Raw genomic sequence first — 25,433 nt, 5'->3', positions numbered from 1 at the left:
CAATTGATTTACTGAGGTGACTTTTTATATAATCTGTACTCTCCAGTGTATTAGCTGCTAAATAAAATGCATAAACAACTCATTTTCAGTGTGTGTGTGTGTGTGTGTGTGTGTGTGTGTGTGTGTGTGTGTGTGTGTGTGTGTGTGTGTGTGTGTGTGTGTGTGTGTGTGTGTGTGTGTGTGTGTGTGTGTGTGTATTTTTGTGTCTGCCTATGTTTTGCACCACATGTGCCGTGTCTGCACGCTCACATAAAAGGCTAATTTGCAGAACAGTGTTCGCTTTGTGGTGTAAAAGCAGAGGCCTCTTCTCTCTTGGCGAGTCCTTTTAGCCTCCCTCAGATCAATGGCTAGATATTCATGCCAGAGAGACACAGGAAGGCAGGGAGGTGTTTGAAGGTTGGGCAGACGGGAGAGCTCACAAAGGGAATCACTTTGATTTGCTATGCTCCACCTCCACTACTCCCCTTCAGTAGAAACAAGTGATATCCTGTATTGCGATATCACTCATTATAATGAGGTGTTTATATAAGATTAGATTGGTTATGGCTGCGGAATTTTACGACAGTTGTATATCCTCAAAATTCAAACTAAGATAGTCAATGCTGAGGATTGGACTGAAAACCTTCATATACAGGCATCCCTCATCTATTGACTTAGTGATTCCGGTTTGTTTTGTCTGTGAAGGTGTATGGCTGGTCATGTCTGAGATACATCAGTGTTGTATTAGAGACCACCAGTCTGGTTGTGTGGTGCTTAGGCTGATGATAGAGGAACTAACCCCCACCTATGGTGGAGAGCATCAGGCTGCATTACTTCAGGATGCGTTACTTCTGCTCATTTAGAAGCTATAGGGGTTATAGTTAGTGATGGGGGAAAAATTGATTACATGACATATCACAATATTATTAGGGACAATATTATATTGATACTGTGACTCCATGTATCAAAAAATGTTTTGCAAAGCTTTGTTAGCTAGTGCTAATCAGATGTACCTGAATGAAATTTGAATGAATTACATTTTTGAATGAATGAAATTGTATTTTCGTGTCAAATCGCCAATTGGCAACCCATCCCTTATGGGATTAATTTACACATAAACAAACATTACAATAATCCACTATGGTAATTAAATGATCATTCTTATTCCGTTGTTCTCTGCTTTGCGCATCGCATAAAGAGTAAAACATTTAAAAATTAAATAAAGAAAAGGTAAGGTAAAATTCAATACATAATAGTAAATTACATCCCTAGAGCAGTGAAATAATATACTGTACATACATACATATAACGTAACGTAACGCAACGCAACGCAACGAAAAAAAAGAAACAGAAGTCACTTGAACCCAGTCTGGCACAAAGACAAGTGTGGGAAACAAGTCTAAACACATTCTATATACACATGCCATTAACTTCTGAGGGCTAGGTGTTCTGCTAGCGATGGGAAACAAGCCTATACATATTCTATATACACATGCCATTAACTTCTGAGGGCTAGGTGTTCTGCTAGCGATGGGAAACAAGCCTATACACATTCTATATACACATGCCATTAACTTCTGAGGGCTAGGTGTTCTGCTAGCGATGGGAAACAACAACATTCTATATACATGCCATTAACCACGGAGAAGAAAGATATTTTTACAATTGAATTACAGGTAGCCCTTTTCTTTTATTCCAGGCTTTATGTAAATATTAATCAAACGGAAATACACAATACATTTTCTCATGCTCTCTCTTGTCTCTTTGCAGTAAACATAATAAAATCGCAGTATCGAATCGCAATACATATAGAATTGTGAGAATCACAATACATAACAAATCAAATACATTTTTCATATGCGCCAAATACAACAGGTGTAGACTTTATCATGAAATGCTAACCTACGAGCCCTTTCCCAACAATTCAGAGTTAAAAAGTAAGAACAATTAGCAAATAAGACAAAATAGTAACACAATAACATAACAATAATGAGGCAATATACATGCAGTACCAGTACCGAGTCAATGTGCAGGGGTATGAGGCAGTTGGGGTAATTGAGGTAATATGTCCATGTAGCACAGGAGGTTGGTGGCACCTTAATTGAGGAGGAAGGGCTCGTAATGGCTGGAGCGGAAAGAGAGTAATGGTATCAAGTACATCAAACACATGGTCTCCATGTGTTCGATTCCATTACATTAGCTCCGTTCCAGCCATTATTATTAGCCGTCCTCCCCTCAGCAGCCTCCACTGACATTTAGGTAAGGGTAAAAGTGACTAGGCAATCATGATAGACAATAAACAGAATATCAGCAGAAAATTGTGAAAATAAAGAAAATCCCTTGAATGAGTAAGTGAGTCCAAACTTTTGACTGGTACTCTATGTACACCTAAACAAACTAATTATGCACATGCACTTATACTGTTTTGTTTGCTCAAACACCCCACCCCTGCTCACACACATGATTAACAAAGCAGGGATTTAAAGATGTAGTAATTGTCTTCATTAATCCCTACAGTAAGTGTGTCAGAGAGAAGAGAGGAGAGAGTGGGAGAAAAGTTCATTATTCGACTGACTTCATTGTTCAAGAGAGGGACAAACTCACGGGGCATTTAAGGCAGTACCCCATGACAGTACCTTAACGTCAGTCATATCCCCTTACTCCATCCTCCCCCCTCCTTCCCCTGCCTCCCCACTACTCCCCCAAAAGTGGGCTACATATAGAATCAAAGAGCCAATTAAAATGCAGCAGCACTGATGTGAGGGCCAGTGGACTGAGAAACTGTTGCTCGCTCTCGAACAACTAACAGTCTTTATTAAGCCATCCTCTGTTTCAAGGAACTGTCAGGGATTCACCTTGGGGTCATGATAGGGGCTGTACCAAATGTCTGATGTATTATAATAATTGATTATGCTTATCTTGTATTGATAGAAGGGGAGGGGGTAAAAGACCCCTCCCTCCTTACATTTATAGGGTCCTAGACTACAGATTAACAATATATATATTCATTATAAAGGTTTAATATTGTTCCACAGTCTTTTCTAATCTCTGCCTCTTATAAAGAAACGGTCTGAGAAATGTGTGACTTTGAGACAGAACTCTGCAGGGAGTGTAAGAGATAAGAGACTAGTCAGACATTCACTATAAATCAACTTGGACATTTACTGCTGAGCTTTTAGATAACACTAAAACTCTTGTTTATATAGCTGTGTAGGCATGATTTTGGTCTCATGGGTAGAAGGTAATGACATAGGCAGTGACATCACTAAGATATATGACTGTTGGAATAATAAAACAACTCGGACCCTTTTCTATTTTGCAGAACTTACTCGGAAACATGCGTGCTATGTTCCTGTTCTGTCTGCAATTGCATTAATAAAGGTTTTTGAATGATTTAATTAAAGATATTGTCTGAATGCTAATTTCACCAATGAGCCAATGATTGACAAGGAACAAGGAACAAACCCCAAAAGAATGATATTGAGGAACAAGCTGTGTTTACAAACATTCTGGAGATACCTTCCTTGAACATACTTGAGCTACGGATCAAAACCCAACATCAACTGCCTTGGTTAAGGCAGTATTTTCATACTGCGGTCCATTGAAGGTCTGGAGAAAGAGACTAGTAGCCTCTGTTTTGGACCCTGGCTGTGACCCCATTCACCCTAGGGTTTCTTCGGGAGAGTTGGGATATGCAAGAAACACATTTCCAATTCACACATGCATGAAATAAGACAAATATAAGCACCCGCCAAATTATCATAAATAATTTCTTATCTGTCATTTTATGGACACTCGGTGAAGCAGCAAAGCTCTCTACATGGACCCTATGTATATGGGTGAGCATTTGCATTTTGCAGCGCAGATAATGGATTTGACAGGATGAATTGAACAGGGCTCTGGGTAGTTCCCTCATCAACACAACAAGTTATTGTCTGTGTCTTCATCCATAGGTGGTGCCTTGCACCAGAACCCCTTCCAGCCATGAGCTAAGCCTTCCCTATCCTAGGCATCCTGGGTAGGATGACGGCTGTGTGCCCCGCTGGGGTGGGACCTGCTGGGGCTACAGTGGGGTGCTCCAGGGGGTCTGGGGCTGGGGTTTTGACTGGGAGCACAGCGGGTCAGGACAAGAGATACGCACGCTGGAGCCGCTTGGAGAGCTCGGACATCACTACAGATGACGAGGGGGTCCCTGGCCACCGCATCACCCCCCTGGAGAGGCTAAACCTGGACATGTGCCAGGATGACAGGTAGGGCAAGGATGACATGTAGTGCCAGGACGACAGGTAGGGCCAGGACGACCGGTAGGAGAAGGATGACAGGTAGGAGAAGAATGACAGGTAGGAGAAGGACGACAGGTAGGAGAAGAATGACAGGTAGGAGCAGGATGACAGGTAGAGGAAGAATGACAGGTAGGAGCAGGATGACAGGTAAAGGAAGGATGACAGGAGCAGGATGACAGGAGCAAGACAACGCTCTCTAAGAAAAAAACATGAAAGAAGATTAATTACCACATGTATTGTTATTCTGGATCATTTGTAAGTGCTGTTTATTTTAATAACAGGGTGGTCCGTGAGCTTACCTTGGGCCGGCGTATCAGCTTCTACAAGGTCCGTGGAGAGATCGGCTGTGGAAACTTTTCCCACGTCAAACTGGGGATCCACGCCCTCACAAAAGGTAAGGAAGACACCTGCCAGGCAGGAAACACTTTAACTGATATTTAACATAACACACACAGCCCTGCTATACTGCAGATGCTCACCAAACCTTTGAATCTTTGAATTATGCATTCATGGACAATAAAAAAGTGAAAAGATATGTAGGCCTCCTGGCCAATCTTCACTAAATATGCTGGCTTGAGTTAAATATTTATTGGAAAACCCAGCTCCTCTGCTCCAGCAAAATCTCAAAGCGTAGTGATGACTGACAAGCTGTTTTCATCAATGAGCTAATAATACATTTCCTTGGATTGCTGTTTGCTATTGAGCCAGTGGTTTGCCACTGGGCACAGACATCATTTCAACATCTAGTTTTGATTTAGTTTTGGTTGAGTTGTCTACTAACGTGTATTCAATGTGAAATCAACAGAAACAATCTATGGATTTGGGTTAAAAAGGTTTTTTTAAATACTAAATTCCCTTACGTTGCTAACTTTTTTGAATACAATCAGTTTTCCACATTGATTCCATGTCATAACATTGATTTTCTTATGATGTGGAAACACTTGATTCAATCAGTTTTTGGCCCAGTGGCCTGTAGTCTGAATCTGCCACAGAAAGACAGCCTGTCTGACTGCTGCCTTGGAAAATATGGATTGATTAGAGATCTTGTGTTTGCCTAGGGATGGATGGAATTCCTGCATGCTTCATCAAAGACTGAAGTGTGTTTTGTGTGTGTGCGTGTCACGACTTCCGCCAAAGTCAGTTCCTCTCCTTGTTTGGGCGGTGTTCGGTGGTCGACGTCACCGGTCTTCTAGCCATCACCAATCCACCTTTCATTTTCCATTTGTTTTCCCACACACCTGGTTTACATTCCCTCATGACTTGTCATGCATTTAACCCTCTGTTCCCCCCATGTCTGTGTGTGAAATGGTTTGTTATATAGTGCTTGTGCACTCTGACTGGTTATTTTGTACCCATATTTTGTTGTTCTGGGTGCTGTTGGTTTTGCTTATTAACTTCTTGGATATAGGGGGCACTCTTTTAATTTATGGATAAAAAATGTTCCCGTTTTAAACAAGATATTTTGTCACGAAAAGATGCTCGACTATGCATATAATTGACAGCTTTGGAAAGAAAACACTCTGACGTTTCCAAATCTGCAAAGATATTATCTGTGAGTGCCACAGAACTGATGCTACAGGCGAAACCAAGATGAAATTTCAAACAGGAAATGCCCCAGATTTTGAATGCGCTTTGTTCCAATGTCTCCTTATATGGCTGTGAATGCGCAAGGAATGAGCCAGTGAGCTGAGATAAGGCTGGACTTTACCTAGCAGAGACTTGTAGATGACCTGGAGCCAGTGGGTTTGGCGACGAGTATGAAGTGAGGGACATCCAACGAGAGCGTACAGGTCGCAGTGGTGGGTAGTATATGGGGTTTTGGTGACAAAACGGATGGCACTGTGATAGACTGCATCCAATTTGTTGAGTAGAGTGTTGGAGGCTATTTTGTAAATGACATCACCGAAGTCAAGGATCTTTAGGATGGTCAGTTTTACTAGGGTATGTTTGGCAGCATGAGTGAAGGATGCTTTGTGGCAAAATATGAAGCTGATTCTAGATTTCATTTTGGATTGAAGATGCTTAATGTGAGTCTGGAAGGAGAGTTTACAGTCTGACCAGACACCTAGGTATTTGAGGTTGTCCACATATTCTAAGTCAGAACTGTCCAGAGTGTGATGCTGGATGGGCGGGCAGGTGCGGGCAGCGATCAGTTGAAGAGCATGTATTTAGTTTTACTTGCATTTAAGAGGCCACAGAAGGAGAGTTGTATGGCATTGAAGCTTGTCTGGAGGTTAATTAACACAGTGTCCAAAGACGGGCCAGAGGTAATCAGAATGGTGTCCTTTGCGTAGAGGTGGATCAAATAATCACCAGCAGCAAGAGCGACATCATTGATGTATACAGAGCAAAGAGTCAGCCTGAGAATTGAATCCTGTGGCACCCCCAATGCTGATGGCAAATGCAACAGGGACAACTTCAACCAGAGAAAAATCTACAGATACTCTCCATTGCATAGGCTTGCTACTAGCTATGTTAATCAGGGTCTGAACATTTCCCAGGATATTGAACAACATTCCACATCAACTGAATATTGAATATAAACATTCCATTACCATAGTGACAGAATGAAACAGAAGTTTGGAAAGTTTCAGTCACTTATTTTTATTTTTTAAATTTAATTTAACCTTTAACTAGGCAAGTCAGTTAAGAACAAATTCTTATTTAGAATGCTGGCCTACCAAAAGGCAAAAGGCCTCCTGCGAGCACGGGCTGGGATAAAAAAAAAGCATATAAATATAGGACAAAACACACATCACGACAAGAGAGACAGAAGACAACAACATAGCAAGGCAGCAACACATGACAACACAGCATTGTAGTAACACAACATGACAACAATATGGTAGCAACACAACATGGTAGCAGCACAAACATGGTACAAACATTATTGGGCACAGACAACAGCACAAAGGACAAGAAGGTAAAGACAACAATACATCACACAAAGCAGCCACAACTGTCAGTAAGTGTCCATGATTGAGTCTTTGAATGAGGAGATTGAAATAAAATGGATTTGAATGTTTGTTGCAGCTCTTTCCAGTTGCTAGCTGCAGCGAACTGAAAAGATCAGCAGCCCAGGGTTGTGTGTGCTTTGGGGACCTTTGACAGAAAGTAACTGGCAGAACAGGTGTTGTATGTGGATGATGAGCGCTGCTGTAGATATCTCAGATAGGGGGGAGTGAGGCCAAAGAGTAAAAAAAAAAAAAGCATCCACCAGTGGGTCTTGCGACGGGTATACAGAGATGATTAGTTTACAGAGGAGTATAGAGTACAGTGATGTGTCCAATAAGGAGCATTGGTGGCAAATCTGATGGCCGAATGGTAAAGAACATCTTTCCGCACTCTTACCTGCCAATCTATAAATTATGTCTCCGTAATCTAGCATGGGTTGGATGGTCATCTGAATGGCGCCAGAAGAAATGGTAGCCATTTTACTGGCGCCTAACCAATTGTGCTATTATGTGTAATTTTTTTGTGTTATTTCTAACTTATTTTGTACATAATGTTTCTGCCACCTACAGCAAAAAATAGCTTCTGGATATCAGGACAATGATCACTCACCTCGGATTAGACAAAGATATTTTCTTCAACAAGCAGGACGCACAGGATGTACTTCAGACACTCGACAAGGCCAAAATCCATGTCATTGGCAAGAGAAAGAGACACAGGTATAGAGGACACAGGGCGGGGTGCCTCGTAAGGATCCGTCGACGGTGAGTGGGAAATCTGCCTTTACCATCAATATTCCTTGCCAACGTACAATCATTGGACAATAAATTAGACGAGGTACGATCACGAATATGCTAACAACGGGACATCAAAAACTGTAATATCTTATGTTTCACCGAATCATGGCTGAATGACGACATGGAAAACATTCAGCTAGCAGCACAGGCTAGACAGAACAGCACACTGGTAAGACGAGGGTTGGCTGTCTGTGCATATTTGTTAACAACAGCTGGTGCACAAAATCTAAGGAAGTCTCTAGATTTTGCTCGCATGAAGTAGAGTATGTCATGATAAGCTGTAGACCATGCTATTTGCCAAGAGTTTTCATCAATTTTTTTCGTTGATGTTTTTTTACTACCACAGATGGACGCTGGCACTAAAACGGCTCTGAGTCAGCTGTATAAGGAAATAAGCAAACAGGAAACTGCTCACCCAGAGACGATGCTCCTTTTGGCCGGGGACTTTAATGCAGGGAAACTTAAATCAGTTTTACCTCATTTCTATCAGTATGTTAAATGCGCAACCAGAGAGGGAAAGAAATTCTAGATCACCTTTACTCCACACACAAAGACGCGTACTAAGCTCTCCCTCGCCCTCCATTTGGCAATTCTGACCATAATTCTATCCTCCTGATTCCTGCAAAAATTAAAGCAGCAAGCACTAGTGACTCAGTCTGTAAAAAAGTGATCAGATGAAGCGGAATTTAAACTACAGGACTGTTTTGCTAGCGCAGACTGGAGTATGTTAAATGATTTTTCCAATGGCATGGAGGAGTACACCACTCAGTCACTGGCTTTATCAATAAGTGCATCGAGGACGTTGTCACCACAGTGACTGTGTGTACATACCCCAACCAGAAGCCATGGATTACAGGGTAGAGGGTAGAGGGTATAGCTGCCACTTTCAAGGTGCGTCACTCTAACCTGGAAGCTTATAAGAAATCCTGCTATACCCTCCGATGAACCATCAAACAGGCAAAGCACCAATACTGGACTAAGATTAAATGGTACTACACCGACTCCGACGCTCGTTGGATGTGGTAGGGCCTGTAAACTATTTCAGACTACAAAGGGAAGCACGGCCGTGAGCTGCCCAGTGACACGAGCCTAACAGATGAGCTAAATCACTTCTATGCTCGCTTCGAGGCAAGCAACACTGAGGCATGCATGAGAGCATCAGCTGTTCTGGACGACTGTGTGATCACGCTCTCCGTCGTGAGTAAGACCTTTAAACAAGTCAACATTCACAAGGCTGCTGGGCCAGACGTATAACCAGGACATGTGCTCCGGGCATGTGCTGACCAACTGGCAAGTGTCTTCACTGACATTTTCAACATGTCCCTGATTGAATCTGTAATACCAACATGCTTCAGGCAGACCACCATAGTCCCTGTGCCCAAGAGCACTAAGGTAACCTGCATGAATGACTACAGACCCGTAGCACTCACGTCCATAGGCATGAAGTACTTTAAAAGGCAGGTAATTGCCCACATGAACACCATTATCCCAGAAACCCTAGACCCACTCCAGTTTGCATACCGCTCAAACAGATCCACAAATGATGCAATCTCTATTGCACTCCACACGGCCCTTTCCCACCTGGACAAAAGGAACACCTATGTGAGAATGCTATTCATTGACTACAGCTCAGTGTTCAACACCATAGTGCCCTCAGCACTAAGCTAAGGATCCTGGGATTAAACACCTCCCTCTGCAACTGGATCCTGGACTTCCTGACGAGCCACCCTCAGGTGGTGAGGGTAGGTAGCAACACACCTACCACGCTGATCCTCAACACTGGAGGCCCTCAGGGGTGCGTGCTCAGTCCCCTCCTGTACTCCCTGTTCACCCACGACTGCATGGCCAGGCACGACTCCAACACCATCATTACGTTTGCGGACGACACAAAAGTGGTAGGCCTGATCACCGACAACGACGAGACAGCCAATGGGGAGGAGGTCAGAGACCTGGCCGGGTGGTGCCAGAATATCAACCTTTCCCTCAAAGTAATCAAGACAAAGGATATGATTGTGGACTACAGGAAAAGGAGGACCGAGCACGCCCCCATTCTTATCTACGGGGCTGTAGTGGAGCAGGTTGAGAGCTTAAAGTTCCTTGGTGTCCACATTACCAACCAACTAGAATGGTCCAAACACACCAAGACAGTCGTGAAGAGGGCACGACAAAATATATTCCCCCTCAGGAGACGGAAAAGATTTGGCATGGGTGCCCCTGCACATTGACTCTGTACCGGTACTACCTGTATATAGCCTCGCTATTTTTGTTTTCACTGTCATTTATACATTTTTTGTTGTTGTTTTCATTACTTATCTATTGCTTACGTAATACCTATTTTTTACTTTTGCACTGTTGGTTAGGGCTTGTAAGTAAGCATTTCACTGTATGGTCTACAGCTGTTGTATTCTGCGCACGTGACAAATAAACTTTGATTTGATTTTATCTGAATCTGGGTTAGTTTGGCAGCTGGGGTGAAAAAGGTACGATTACGATAGAGGAAACCAAGTCTAGATATAACTTTAGCCTGCATCTTTGATATGTGCTGAGAGAAGGACACTACCATCTAGCCATACTCCCAAGTACTTGTATGAGGTGACTACCTCAAGCTGTCAACCCTCAGAGGTAGTAATCACACCTGTGGGGAGAGGGGCATTCTTCTTACCAAACCAGATGACCTTTATTTTGGAGGTGTTCAGAACAAGGTTACGAGTAGAGAAAGCTTGTTGGACTCTAAGAAAGCTTTGTTGTAGAGCATTTAACACAATATCCGGACAGGGGCCAGCTGAGTATAAGACTGTATCATCTGCATATAAATGGATGAGAGAGCTTCTTACTGCCTGAGCTATGTTGTTGATGTAAACTGAGAAGAACGTGGGGCCTAGGATTGAGCCTTAGGTTACTCCCTTGGTGACAGACAGTAGCTGAGACAGCAGATTTTCTGACTTTATACACGGCACTCTTTGAGAGACGTAGTTAGCAAACCAGGGCAAAGACCCCTCAGAGACACCAATACTCCATAGCCAGCCCATAAGAATGGCATGGTCTACCATATCAAAAGCTTTGGCCAAGTCAATAAAAATAGCAGCACAACATTGTTTAGAATCAAGGGCAATGGTGACATCATTGAGGACCTTTAAGGTTTCCATAACCTGAACGGAAACCAGATTGCACACCAGAGAGAATACTATGGTGTACTACAGACTTGGTGGAGATAACCAAGCACTGAAGCTGATCCTTGGTAAAGATTGCCACCTTTGGAAGAAAAAGAAAAGAAAGAAAAGAAAAAGTTTATAACCAGAAAGGTTCAAATCAGTATTCAAAACACTCTACCACGTCTCAGTAATGACCAACACACCTGGATTGTAGCTGTGAACCCACACTTTCAATTGATGCATTTTAGGTAATAAGCTTCTAGTGTTATAACATGCAGAAAATCCAGGTTTTTACGAGAGCAAAAATCAGTGAAGCAGGTATGATAACAAGTCAGAATTGGGGCTAGCAACAGTAGATGAGCCAGGGTGTACATGCACGTTTCCAGATATCATCAACAGTAATATTATGACATGTGTTTATTTATGTTTGGCTTGAAATGTTATAGAATGGACATGTTTTATCATCCACATAGCTTGCTAATGCATAGAGATATATAAATATGAAGTGTGTGTTGACATCCACAAAATATTGCACCGTTTTATCTATAGAGAATAAAACACCATAAGATAAAACAGGAATAACTCTTCTCTCAAGGCCTGCCTTTTATTTCTACATTCTATGTTGACCTTAGGTATATAACAAAGGCTTAACGCTGACCCCAGGGAGAGTAGCTGCTGCATCAGGAACAGCTAATGGGAATCCTAATAAATAAATTAACATTTCCCTTTGTCCTCCCTCAGACAAGGTGGCCATTAAAATCCTGGATAAGACCAAGCTGGACCAAAAGACCCAGAGGTTACTATCCAGAGAGATATCCAGCATGGAGAGACTGCAACACCCCAACATCATACGCCTTTACGAGGTGGGTCACACACACACACACACACACACACACACACACACACACACACACACACACACACACACACACACACACACACACACACACACACACACACACACACACACACACACACACACACACACACACACACACACACACACACACACACACACAGCCTCCCAGGCCTTGTTAAACATCTATTACTGATAGGTAATGAGTTACACAAAGCATGGTCAGAAACTAATGTCATCAGTGCAGTGCACTTTTAAACAGAGTAGTGTCATTAAACAGAGTAGTGTAATTAAACAGAGTAGTGTAATTATCAGTAGATGCCTTGATCATCCTCTCTGTTTCTTCCTGGTGGGTGGCAGGTGGTGGAGACATTGTCACGGTTACATCTGGTGATGGAGTATGCAGGCGGAGGCGAGCTCTACACCAAGATCAGCTCAGAGGGGAAACTGTCCGACATAGACAGCAAGATCGTCTTCTCTCAGATCCTCTCAGCTGTCAAACACATGGTATTTTCCTGGCCCAGGGCTACAGTCCTGCTCACATACTCTTTAACATAGCTTATTATGTGTCCATACTGTATGTGTTTGAGTCAGTAATATCACAAGGCTTCCTGACCTCATTTGCTTTCTTTGAAACGTGTGTCATCGTTTCCCAAATAAATATTATGCTGGGGTCATAAGAACAATTCAGACTCCACATCCGTAGATGAAACGTGCTTAAAAACATTGTCTATTTTCTGTGGTGCAACATTGAATGCAGTGGAGGCTGCTGAGGGGAGATCGGCTCATGATAATGGCTGGAACGGCGCAAATGGTAAAGCATCAAACACCTGGAAACCACGTGTTTGATACCATTCCACTGATTACGCTCCAGTTATTACCACAAACCTGTTGTCACGACTTCCACCGAAGTCGGTTCCTCTCCTTGTTCTTGCGGCATTTGGCGGTCGGCGTCACCGGTCTTCTAGCCATCGTCAATCCACTTTTAATTTTCCATTTGTTTTGTCTTGTTTTCCTACACACCTGGTTTTCATTTCCCTCATTAATTGTTGTGTATTTAACCCTCTGTTCCCCCCATGTCTTTGTGTGGAATTGTTTGTTGTAAGTGCTTGTGCACATGTTTACTGGAGGGCGTCGAGTTTTGTACCCATGTTATCTATTTCTTTATGCCATTGGTTTTGCGATTAAACTGCTCCGGCTATTACCTAGTTCTGCTCTCCTGCGTCTGACTTCCCTGCCACCGGTTACGCACCCCTTACACCTGTTCTCCCAAATTAAGGTGCCACCAACCTCCTGTGATTGAATGTCATTTAAAGAGTCTGAGATGTATTTACAGTATATACCGGTGTATTAACCAGATACATCTTTGACCTGCCCCACAGCATGACAACAGCATCATCCACCGTGACTTGAAGGCAGAGAACGTCTTCTACACCTGCAGCACCTGTGTCAAGGTGGGAGACTTCGGATTCAGCACGCTAAGCCGCCGCGACGAGACTCTCAACACCTTCTGCGGCTCCCCGCCCTACGCCGCGCCAGAGCTCTTCCGGGACGAACACTATCTGGGCATCTTCGTAGACATCTGGGCCCTGGGCATCATGCTGTTCTTCATGGTGACAGGAAGCATGCCCTTCAGGGCGGACACGGTTGCCAAGTTGAAGCGCTGTATCCTGGAGGGGGCCTATGTGCTGCCGTCCTGGATACTGGAGCCCTGCCAGAGGCTGATCAGAGGCATCCTCCAGCCTCAGCCCTCAGATCGCTGCAGTGTAGAGCAGATAATGGGCTGTGAGTGGCTGCTGAGTGTAGACTTCCCCCGGGCCATGGAGCCCTTTAAACTGGACCCGTCCTATCTGGCCGAGAGCACACCTTCAGAGTTGGAGAAGGATGAGGCTGAGGTGAGGGGGGCACTGGAGACACTAGGGATCACCACGGAGCATATCTTGAATAATCAGGGGAAGGACTGTAGGAGTTCTATAACAGGTGTTTATAGGATTCTGTTGCACCGTGCGCACAAGAGGCGGGCAGTGGAGAGTATGCCTGCGGTTACGCATGTGGTTGGGGCCAGAGTGAGTAAAAAGGACCGGCTAAAGGCGTACCGCAGCTTACGGCACACCTCCAAGCTCTGTGTGATACTGTGATGAAAAGCCTTAAGTCCTACAGTTGAACTTTATTGTATTTTTTTGTCAAACGATTAGAATATATGTTACTGTGAATGAGGAATGAGATGGTGAATTTTAAATCAGTTTGATTTCTGCCTTGAATGTTGATCAGCAAAACATTCATTGCAGATACGCTAAGAAAAAAAAAGAAAAAAAGAAAACGTTTTAAAGTTCAGATTCAAGTGAGTATTTGTCTTTGTGAGAATATACTTTAGCCTGGGTGCCAGTCTTTCCCTAATTTATCTCACCAGACAAGGCAAACATGTAACATATGGTTATCCAGCAGACATTTTTCTCCAAAGGAACCTGGGCGATTCCAGCATTATGTTCATAATACTTGCTCACAAAATCACAACTTAAATGTCTCACAGAATGGACAAACTAAATATAAATACAATTTTGATGTGTGTGTCTATAGTACCCACCAGGGGGAATGTAATCCCCCAAAAATGGACTTCTAAATATTAGCATGTTGGAGAAATAAAGCAAATAAGAAGTGTTCTGGATGTTACATGAAATGCACAACCCACTGGGTAGACATCAATTCAACATTTATTCCATGTTGGTTCAAAACCATTTCTTTGAAATGATGTGGAAACAACATTGATTCAACCAGTGTGTGCCCAGTGGTAAGCTTCTTGGAAAGATTAAACACATTAGCAAAATTCTGTGAGTTTGTAAGTCTTAGGTCAAAACATGGATGGCCATTTTGAAGGAAAGGTTTGGCTGAACATAAAAACAATAATTTTTAAAAGATTGCAATTTTCATGATTACCTTATGGTGGAAAACTTATCATTATGGATGTTACAGAGTCTGAAGAAGACATTCAAATCTTAAAGATTTCTTGATCAAAATCTATCCCAACACATTTGTTGTCATTTGGAACGTTTTTAAAATGTCAGCAGAAGGCATAGTACATTGGGATTGCGTAATTACAGGTAGCTTGAATAGTATAGGCAGCACCACACCCTAAAGGTAATTATTTTAAGGTAGTTTAAAATAATTACCAGAAAGGTAATTGTATATATATATATATATATACAGTACCAACCAAAAGTTTGGACACACCTACTCATTCCAGGGTTTTTCTTTAGTTTGACTATTTTCTACATTGTAGAATTATCATGAAAACTATGAAATAACACATACGTATTAACTCATGTCGTATCTTAAAACAATTTTAACAAATCAAAATATATTTTATATTTAAGATTCTTCAAAGTAGCCGCTATTTGCCTTGATGACTGCTTTGCACACTCTTGGCATTCTCTCAACTTGCTTCATGAGGTAGTCACTTGGAATGCATTTCAATTAACAGCTGTGCCTTGTTTAAAGTTAATTTGTGTAATATCTTTCCTTCTTAATGTGTTTGAGCCAATCAGTTGTGTTGTGAGAAGGTAGAGGTGGTATACAGAAGATAGCCCTATTTGGTAAAAGACCAAGTCCATATTATGACAAGAACAGCTCAAATAAGCAAAGAGAAACGACCGTCCATTATTACTTTAAGACATGAAGGTCAGTCAATCTGGGAAATGTCAAAAACTTAGAACGTTTTTTCAAGTGCAGTCTCAAAAACCATCAAGCGCTATGATGAAACTGGTTCTCATGAGGACCACCACAGAAAAGGAAGACCCAGAGTTACCTCTGCTGCAGAGGATACGTTCATTAGAGTTACTAGCCTCAGAAAATGCAGCCCAACTAAATGCTTCACGGAGTTCAAGTAACAGACACATCTCAACATCAACTGTTCAGATGATACTGCATGAATCAGGCCTTCATGCTTGAATTGATGCAAAGAAACCACTACTAAAGGACACCAATAATAAGAAGAGACTTGCTTAGGCCAAGAAACATGAGCAATGGACATTAGACCGGTGGAAATATGTCCTTTCATCTGATGAGTCAAAATTTGAGAGTTTTGGTTCCAACCGCCGTGTCTTTCTGAGTAGGTGAACGGATGATCTTTGCGTGTGTGGTTCCCACCGTGAAGCATGGAGGAGGAGGTGTTATGATGTGGGGGTGCTTTGCTGGTGACACTGTCATGATTTATTTAGAATTCAAGGCACACTTAACCAGCATGGCTACCACAGCATTCTGTAGCGACACACCATCCTATCTGGTTTGCGCTTAGTGGGACTATCATTTGTTTTTCTACAGGATAATGACCCAACACACCTCCAGGCTGAGTAAGGGTTATTTGACCAAGAAGGAGCATGATGGAGTGCTGCATCAGATGACCTGGCCTCCACAATCACCCGACCTCAACCCAATTGAGATGGTTTAGGATGAGTTGGACTGCAGAGTGAATGAAAAACAGCAAGTGGTCAGCATATGTGGGAACTCCTTCAAGACTTTTAGAAAAGCATTCCAGGTGAAGCTGGTTGAGAGAATGCCAAGAGTGTGCAAAGCTGTCAACAAGGCTACATTGAAGAATTTCAAATATAAAATATATTTTGAGTTGTTTAACACTTTTTTGGTTACTACGTGATTCCATATGTGTCCAAACTTTTGACTGGTACTATATATATATATATATATATATATATATATATATATATATATAAAACACACTACTGGTCAAAAGTTTTAGAACTTTTGACTGGTACTATATATATATATATATATATATATATATATATATATAATATATATTACCAGTCAAAAAGTTCTAAAACTTTTGACCAGTAGTGTGTGTTTATATATATATATATATATATATATATATATATAGTACCAGTCAAAAGTTTGGACACATATGGAATCACGTAGTAACCAAAAAGTGTTAAACAACTCAAAATATATTTTATATTTGAAATTCTATTCTATATATATATATATATATATATAAACACACACTACTGGTCAAAAGTTTTAGAACACCTACATTAGGTTACTACCTAATTCCATATGTGTTATTTCATAGTTTTGATGTCTTCACTATTATTCAACAATGTAGAAAATAGTAAAAATAAAGAAAATCCCTAGAATGAGTTGGTGTTTTTGACCGGTAGTGCATATCAAAAGTAACCTTTACCAGTTGAATGTAGAATATTTTCTGAAATATTGCAATACAATATGCAAATGTAACAATATACATGTGCCAATCCACTTTTCTGAACACTTGATAAAGTCAGTATTTTTGGGTGACTTTCATTTGAAAAAGACACTTCAAGACTTTTCATAGATTTTTGCTAAATACTTCTCATCTTTCTATCTAGAAAACAGTACTGAAATGTATGAGAAATGCACTTTAGAATATATTTTCAGAGAGAATCTTAGCTAGAACACATAATTTTCAAGATAATTTTCGACAACAATTGCTTCAGTAAAAATCTGAAGAATACATCTTAGAACAAGCACACAAAATGTGGGATATGCACAAGCTTCTGAAGCTAAGACAATGTACATCAATATTCATCACATCCACAACAGTTACGTATATCACATAATGCTAAAAAAAAGGATACTGACAATGATGCAGCAATCAACCCTATAAATCTGATGCTGCAATTTCATAAATATATATTTTTACTTAACTAGGCAAGTCAGTTAAGAACCACCTCTTATTTACAATGACAGCCTACCCCAGCCAAACCCAGACTACCAATCACAGACAGATGTCATACAGCCTGGATTTGAATCAGGGACAGTAGTTACACCTCTTACACTGAGATAGAGTGCCTAAGACCACTGCGCCAATCGGTTAACTACATGAAGTGACTGAGCCTTGGTAACCCAGATGTAGCATTGTTGAATGCAGAGAGTCCAAGCTAATGAGAATGAAGAATGTGATGATTTCTGTCTTGACTGTTCTATTGCACTTTTCCATGCCTTTGTTTTTCTATCCAGTTACATTAAGCCAGCACCATGACTCAATAGAAAATGTGATCTTCTATTTCATAAATGCATGTCAATATAATGCTTTGCACTCATTTTCCAGGAATCATGATATAGCCTGAGTGCCGGTCTGTTTGCGCTAAAATGCTTTGGCTTGACGATGAATAATGTAGTTGCCAAGAGCACAAACAGATCTGGGACCAGGCTAGAGAACTCCAGGTCAATGGTTGAAATTAACACATTGGCCTATTGGCCTGGTTGGGTTGAAAGTTACTTCGTACACCATACCTGTCAACTCCAAGGATTAGATTTTTTGATTGTCATTATGCCATATTGTTGCCCTATATGTCTTGTTAAAATATTAAATACAATTATGAAATGCTACGTTTGTTCTCTTGTAATGTTTTGATAAACTTTACTTGTGTTTTTTACTCAACTTTTTGTAAAGTTCCTCTGGGGTTAATGGATTTATATTATGGAAAATAAAGATGCTGAACGTACCGAGATAAGAAACGACCCTTGTCTTACTTTCACTTTAATAACCACAACAGGCCTTAGTCGAATTATGTCGGCTGTAACCTGTGAATGAAACTGGGGAGGACATGAACCGTAAGCCTAATTTGTATGCCCTCTTCACACATTTCAATATTTTCTGAAGAAACTAAAATGTCGAACATGAGAAATGGCATTGTGTCATATCAACATCAAATTCATGAGCAGCACACTTCGTTCCAGCAGCACACACCATACTACATTTCCCATAAGGACAAGGGCGAAATTTTACACACGCTAATTTGTCTTTACTGATGACGCAATATCTGTCTTGTTGGAAGGTGATTTTATCTGGAAGAGTGTACGAGACAGAAATTTGGAAGAGACAACAAGAAAAATAATTGCACTGACTCACACGAATGCTATCCTACCTTATTAGGCTGTATATTGAGAAAGGTAAGAACATTTGAGGCATGAGAAATGAATGCTTTTTATTTTATTCGTAAACATACAACGACCACGCCCTCTCAGCAACATTTGTTCATAGGAATCTATCGTGTTTGCTATCTAGCTAAATTAACGCGTTAGCTCCTGTCTGATTTTTATTTTTTTCAAACAAACCATCTCATTGTTATATATGTGGCGGAGGTGTGCAGTTAATTATGACCATCGATTCTTCATATTTAATGGAGATGTAATTTATCGAATTGGTTGGCCATGGAGCATGTATTGCATTGGCTGGTCAGCTATGCAGAAAATCATATTTTTTCAAACAAACTCTTGATTAGCTACATTAGCTATCTTACTAGCTAATCTGATTGCCCAGTGCCTACCTACTAGCTAACTACTCATCCTTGTGTCTGCCACTGCATCGTGTCTATGCAAACAATGCTCTTGTAGCTAGCTAGGTAATGTTAGCAAGATAAACTACCAGGACAATGTAACGTAAACTGGATACCCAGCTAGCTAACTTGCTAAGTTCCAGCCTACTGAGCACAGAAACTGGTGTTACAATAGTTTACTTGCTCGATTGACAGCATTATGGTATGTAGCTAATTAACTTGAAATGTAACTACTTTATCTATATTTGAAGTGCAATGTTTGTCTTCTATACTAACATTTGTGAGCTCACTCGGGCTTGTTTAGTTGATTCTCGTGTGACAAAAGGGGAAAGTGGGCGGGGCGAAGTATAGGAATGAGCTCGTTCATGGCGTGATGTCTAGAAGGGATACAGTTTTTGTCAAAATGTACTTTTCGTAGCAGGTTTAGGAGAATTTACGCAGCAGGTTAGGAAAAGGGTAAATAGTTAAGCTAAAATGTATAAAAACAACGCTTGACGTAAAATTTTACAAAAGCTGTGTCTCATCTAGACATGACCCCTTCATTCATCTGCTGTATACTGTGTGGTAACTGCCAAACGCTAGGACGTGGCAACTCTCAATGCAATCTCTCTTAAGAATACCTCCTGACCAGAAATTACATGTAACGATAGTTATAATTCATTTATATGGTTTAGGGTATTCCTATTTACCTATTACTTTAACAAATAAATTAGTTCTGTCTCACAATGTTTTTCCAGAATTTATTTATTTATTGCTGGTTGTGTTTGCCAGATGTCAGTCACTGAGGATGTTCCTGATATGGATGGGGTGGATCTTCTGGGGATCCTGTTCCAGGAAGGAGAGATGGGAGCTAATGACCCCTTCTTCCCATATGGAAGTGGGCTAGAAAACTGGCTCTCTAAGCAAGATGTATGTCTCCCACTCAGGAATAACACTGTTTTATGTTTGCTAACCGATAATAGTTTGATGATTGGCAGAAAACAAACCTTTAATTTAATTGCATGTCGTACTAGTAAAGCAGAAGTAGTTTATTATCGAATTACATCAAAATGTGACATACTTCCTTATTTTATAGCACGTAAACTCTATTTCACAATTGTTCTTTGTGGGATAAACTAGTAATCTTGAATAGAATGGACACTAACTTCCTGCTGTATTGTAGATGCTGACAGGCATGGACACTGAGGACTTCCTGTCCAGCTTGCTTGAGGGAGAAAACAACATTGCCACCTCCTGTCCCTCCCAATCTCCACTGGGCAGCGATAGCGGCATCTCTGACGACAGCAGCACTGGCGGCATAGTCGGACAGAATTTCCTGGCCTTCACCAGCTCCCAGGGGAGTGACGGTGACCCTGCGCCCAGCCCAGGGTACTCACTGTCCAGCCCAGACTACTCCAACAATCCCCTGATGGCCCTGGAGTTCCAGGCTGAGTACCCTCAGGCCCTGACCGTGCAGACAGACCACAGCTACTATCTGCTCCAGGAAGAGGACGTGGATGCTCTACAGAGCGTGAGGGCAGAGAAGCTGGATATGGATGTCTTTATTGATCTGGGTAAGTGTTGATCTAGACCTTTACACTTGGCTAACAGGTTCATAGCTTTGGGTGGTATGAAGGAGTAGTTGCATGACAATAAAATGTCTGTTGACAGTTCAATTAATTGAATAGTTTGTTGATAGTTTGAGCATCTGCAGACTAACTCTAGGGGGCTACACATGACATATGAAGGGGTTCCCAGGTGTCTAACCTTATACCGCCCCCAGCCCAGCTGGTCATGAATCCTGAAGAATGTAGCACGCCAGCCAATCAGCAATCAGATGTTCAGTTAGGTGGAATTAGGTGGTGCCGGTCTTTATTTTCCCCATGCTTTTGAGATTAAGTTCAGACGATTTGAGTTCAGAGTCACTTGACTCATCCTTGTATTAGAACATTTCACAGAAATATCCTTGTAAGGTTCCATAACTTTACTGTTCATGTGAGACCATAAAGATCTGGTGTTGTTCTCTCGTGTTCATCAGACGACCTGGACAGTGAGGGGATGGAAATGGAACAGGATTATTCCAGTGAAGAACTACCCTGCCCTTTTTCCATAGAGGACTCTACACAGGACAACCAAGCGGATCTGGTGAGTTTCACATCATCAAATGGGCATTATAGATGAGAAAAGCAGAAGCACTAATGTCAAACCTAAAGATCAAACAAGTATTTAATAGGCTTGTCAAACTTATTCTCATTGTTTTAATAAGAATGGCATTAACTGTGCTTGAGTTCATGAACAATTAAAATTTCACAAGACATAATCTTAGTTTTGTCGGCACCCAGTGGCAAAGTTATGTAACTGTGCTGAAGATCTGTTGAAGGCCTCGTCTCTTAAAAATGTCTGTTTTCTTCCCTTCAGTTCCAGTTCAAGAAGGTCGTCCTGACTGATGAGGAAAAGAGACTTCTTGCTAAAGAAGGAGCAGCCATACCGTCTTGCATGCCTCTTACTAAGGTAATTTCCTCCAGTTATTACAAGTGGTTGTTGACACTCTGGAGACCACCGAAACCATTGAGAACTTGTCTCTAGCAGTGAGACCGCAGACTGCTCCTCAGCACTGTGTACATTACCATGTCAAGTGAGTAGTCTGTCTCTCGCTGTCCCAGACTGAGGAGAGGACACTGAAGAGGGTGAGGAGAAAGATCCGCAACAAGCAGTCGGCCCAGGAGAGTAGGAAGAAGAAGAAGGTGTATGTGGATGGCCTGGAGAACAGGTCAGAGAGAATGGATGGAGAGATCTCTGAAAATGAAATCAAAGGCACACACAGTGCATTAGTCATTATATGATTTAAACTATTTCACTTCACCAATGTTTAGCCTGCTGTGTCTTCATTGGGTCAAAAGGTGTTTGTTTTAAATACAGTTTGTTTGGTTGGTTGACTGGGTGTATTGCTGATTGGTCCCTAGGGTTTCCATCTGCACTGCTCACAACCAGGATCTGCAGAAGAAGGTCCAACTGCTGCAGAAGCAAAACATGTAAGACGCCACTACTGCCATTACCATGATTATGGAACCACTATTCCTTTGTATGATGCGCATCTGAGGATGAATGAATGACGTTTCTGATGGTTATTATTATTCCCCCCCTGTCTAGGTCTCTAATAGAGCAGCTGATGAAGCTGCAGGGCATGATGAAGATGTCTACCATGAAGACAACCACCACCAGCACATGTGTCATGGTAAGAGGACTAACACACAGAGTAGAGCCTAACCCTCACACCACTTCCTGGCCCCTGTTTTGCATGCTTGGAATTAGAGCTTGTAGTAATTTACTGGTACTGAAAGAATCTCACACAAGTTTGTCTGCAGATGTATTTGGTTGTCAATCTTTTCCAAATTGAAGTTAAACCTTGTTAACACGGTGTGTGCTGAGGCGGCTTGCTACATCCTGTTCTTTCAGGGTGCCAGCCCAGCCTGTATGTTGACATTATTATAACTGATTTGGACATTATAGTAATATCAACCCTGATTGAGGCTTGATTATGTTTTCATATGGTGCTCCAGATGGTTGTAAGTGTCTCCCTCTTTAGGACCAGGAGAGCCTGTACTGTACTAGTGTACTATTGAGGCTAAAGCCATTATTGTCCCACTGCCAAATAATGGTATGTTGGAACAATAAACCAACATGTACTTATGCTTTAGTTAATAAAGACTGGAGCCCTGCTTGGGTCTCTAATCAGAAGAATGATATTCTTATACAAGACAATGTTATTTTAGCATAAAAAAACGAATGGAAGATATAAAAAAAGTTACGCAAATACTTATTGCATAATTCTTTGTAGATGGATATATCTCATGTATTGGGTTTGTAAGCCTAGGTTGCACACACATTTGTCAGCTTTCTTACAGTTTTCTCTTCTCTCTGCTCAGGTGTTCCTGCTGTCTTTCTGCCTCATCGTCTTCCCCTCTGTCAACCCGTTTGGCCGCAGCCCTGGACAGAAGGAGATATACACCCCCTCCTCCGGTAAGTTAAAAAAACAAAGATGGTCTGAAATGATAAAGCTATTTAAAAATAATAATAATATGAACAAAATGTTATTCTGTTCAAAATAGCTCTTCTTTTTTAAAGTAATGTTATGTATACAACAATAAATAACATCTAAAATTCATCAAATATTCCCTGTCTCTTCCCGTTGTTAAGACGAGTACTGTATTTAAGATTCGAGCAGATGTTAAACCTTTCCCCTCTGTTGTAGTTGTCTCCAGGACCCTGCGCTCTGTTGCTGTTGATGACACCCCAGACCCTCTGCCCCTGGATTACTCTGAGCCTGGGGAGGAAGTAGATGACACTGAGCCTCGCAGTCTCCTCCTAGTGGCCAAGGTGGAGAACACCAAGGCCATGTTCACTGGCGGGCAGAACCACACACCAGACTACCAGAAAGTGGAGCAGTCTGAGTCTGAGAGTGGGTTCAACAGCAACTCGTCTGCAGACTTCCCCAGTCCTGGTCAGGCCGAGCTGAAGCCGGGGGCTGGACCCGTGGCTGGACCCGTGGCTGGGGGCCTGCAGGAGGGATCCAGGGATCCAGTGGGAACGGCTGTGGCTTATGAGGTTCCAGGGACCAAGGAGAACTGGACTGACAGGAAGCCTACATCCATCATTATACAGCAACACCGCTCGGACGAGATGTAAACAGAAGAGCTGGTGGTGAATGAACTAAAAAAGGGAATGGTGGGAGAGGGTTATTTTAAAGGTTTCAGTTGTTAATTGAAAGTTGGTGGATGAAGAGAAAAGGGTATTGGGACGTTTTTTTATTACAGTATCCTCTGTCTACCTGATTGTCCTCCTTCTCCTTGTGATACTACTGTTCTTCTTGAAGCACTTTGTTCTAATGCCTTGTTCAAGTGCTAAAATGGACTACTGAGATTTCCATTGTTATGCATAGTCATCCTCTCATCAAGGGGAAAAAGCGCACTATGAGAATGAGTAGTAATGTGTAGACATCCCATGATTGCTGAAGACTTTCTAAAACCTGAATTCTCTATTGAAAAACAAAAACTGACAACAGTTAATTCTGTCCACCTGTATGGTGCATCTCCAGTAGGTGTATGATATGTACCTTGCTAGCGATTTACCAGTTCCTTTCATAGTGTAGTTAAGTTCTCTGTTAGTTTGAACAGTCAGCATCCATAGTATAAATGCATTCTCATGATTCTAGATCAAAACTGTTGATCTGTATACACTGCTTTAGCCATTGCAGGACATTTGGCCATTTTAGATTTTGTGTTAAAAAATATGTATGTATTTCCCTTGTAACAAGGGTATTTGTGCTTTCTTTGATTTGTTTTGCGTACAAATTGAAATATGACAGTGCTCTGTAATTAATCCCCATTTTCAGGAGCCAGTTGCTGAACCATTTTTCACTAGTTTAGACCTTTTTAGTTACGAGCTGTTTCAGTCCTTTATCCAGTGGTTCATAGTCTGGACCTGGATGTCTTTCAAGTCTGTGTCATATGGAGAGGTGAACATTTAACATGCTAATTCAGTGTTGCAATTTAACTATACTCAAATGTAATGACCTGTCAGTCCATTCAGTTAGGCATTTATGTTAGTGTTAGGGTACATTGTGTATTTTCTGGGTTATCAGTAATTTATGAACTCTAAATGGTATTGGAACATTTGGTTATTTTTGTACCTATCAAAGATTTCATTTGGCTTAATCGGGTTAAAAGAAATCACTAATCCCGGTTTGAAATGTAAATCGGACGGAATGATTGTAATGTATGTTTTCAACTCTTATTGTTTGACACTGATCGTCATTAAAAGTCCCTTTTTTAACTCAAATGATCTCCAGTTTCATGCTGAGTTGGGTGCTGTTCGGAAGGGCGCTGTTCAGTGGCAGTGGTGCTGAAACTGCCGATCAGGTAGGCCTACTGTCCGTGGTGCTGCAACGTTGTTTAGCCTGTGTGTGCCGTTTTGTATGGGAGAACTGGGTTACCACAGGTTAGAGATTTTGTCTTAATTAACTTGGGGCTTCCCCCAATGCCTAGTTGATTTTGTTGGATCTCTTCCTGAGGAGCTATGGTTTCTGCACAGGAGGACACGAACCG

At 41.5% G+C, this 25,433-nt stretch overlaps 2 protein-coding genes across 2 annotated transcripts; both read left to right on the top strand.

Annotated features, from left to right (window-relative positions):
* Positions 1-3,944: 3,944 nt before the first annotated feature.
* LOC112263917 (serine/threonine-protein kinase NIM1-like) lies at positions 3,945-15,245 on the top strand. Its single transcript, XM_042331129.1, has 5 exons — positions 3,945-4,229; positions 4,544-4,656; positions 11,905-12,026; positions 12,380-12,526; positions 13,402-15,245. The coding sequence occupies exons 1-5, from the start codon at positions 4,003-4,005 to the stop codon at positions 14,155-14,157; spliced, it is 1,365 nt and encodes a 454-aa protein (XP_042187063.1). The 5' UTR covers positions 3,945-4,002; the 3' UTR covers positions 14,158-15,245.
* A 3,563-nt stretch (positions 15,246-18,808) lies between these two features.
* LOC112262604 (cyclic AMP-responsive element-binding protein 3-like protein 3) lies at positions 18,809-25,167 on the top strand. The gene is made up of 10 exons (XM_024438242.2): positions 18,809-18,964; positions 20,122-20,259; positions 20,513-20,903; positions 21,368-21,474; positions 21,748-21,840; positions 21,993-22,099; positions 22,293-22,361; positions 22,480-22,564; positions 23,256-23,349; positions 23,582-25,167. Exons 2-10 carry the CDS (start codon positions 20,122-20,124, stop codon positions 24,013-24,015), a joined length of 1,518 nt encoding a protein of 505 aa, XP_024294010.1. The 5' UTR covers positions 18,809-18,964; the 3' UTR covers positions 24,016-25,167.
* Positions 25,168-25,433: the final 266 nt, after the last annotated feature.

The sequence above is a fragment of the Oncorhynchus tshawytscha genome, linkage group LG12, assembly GCF_018296145.1.
Source record: "Oncorhynchus tshawytscha isolate Ot180627B linkage group LG12, Otsh_v2.0, whole genome shotgun sequence".
Lineage (NCBI taxonomy): Eukaryota > Metazoa > Chordata > Actinopteri > Salmoniformes > Salmonidae > Oncorhynchus > Oncorhynchus tshawytscha.
The sequence above is the reverse complement of the archived record's forward strand: the minus strand, read 5'-3'. Positions and strand labels throughout refer to the sequence as shown.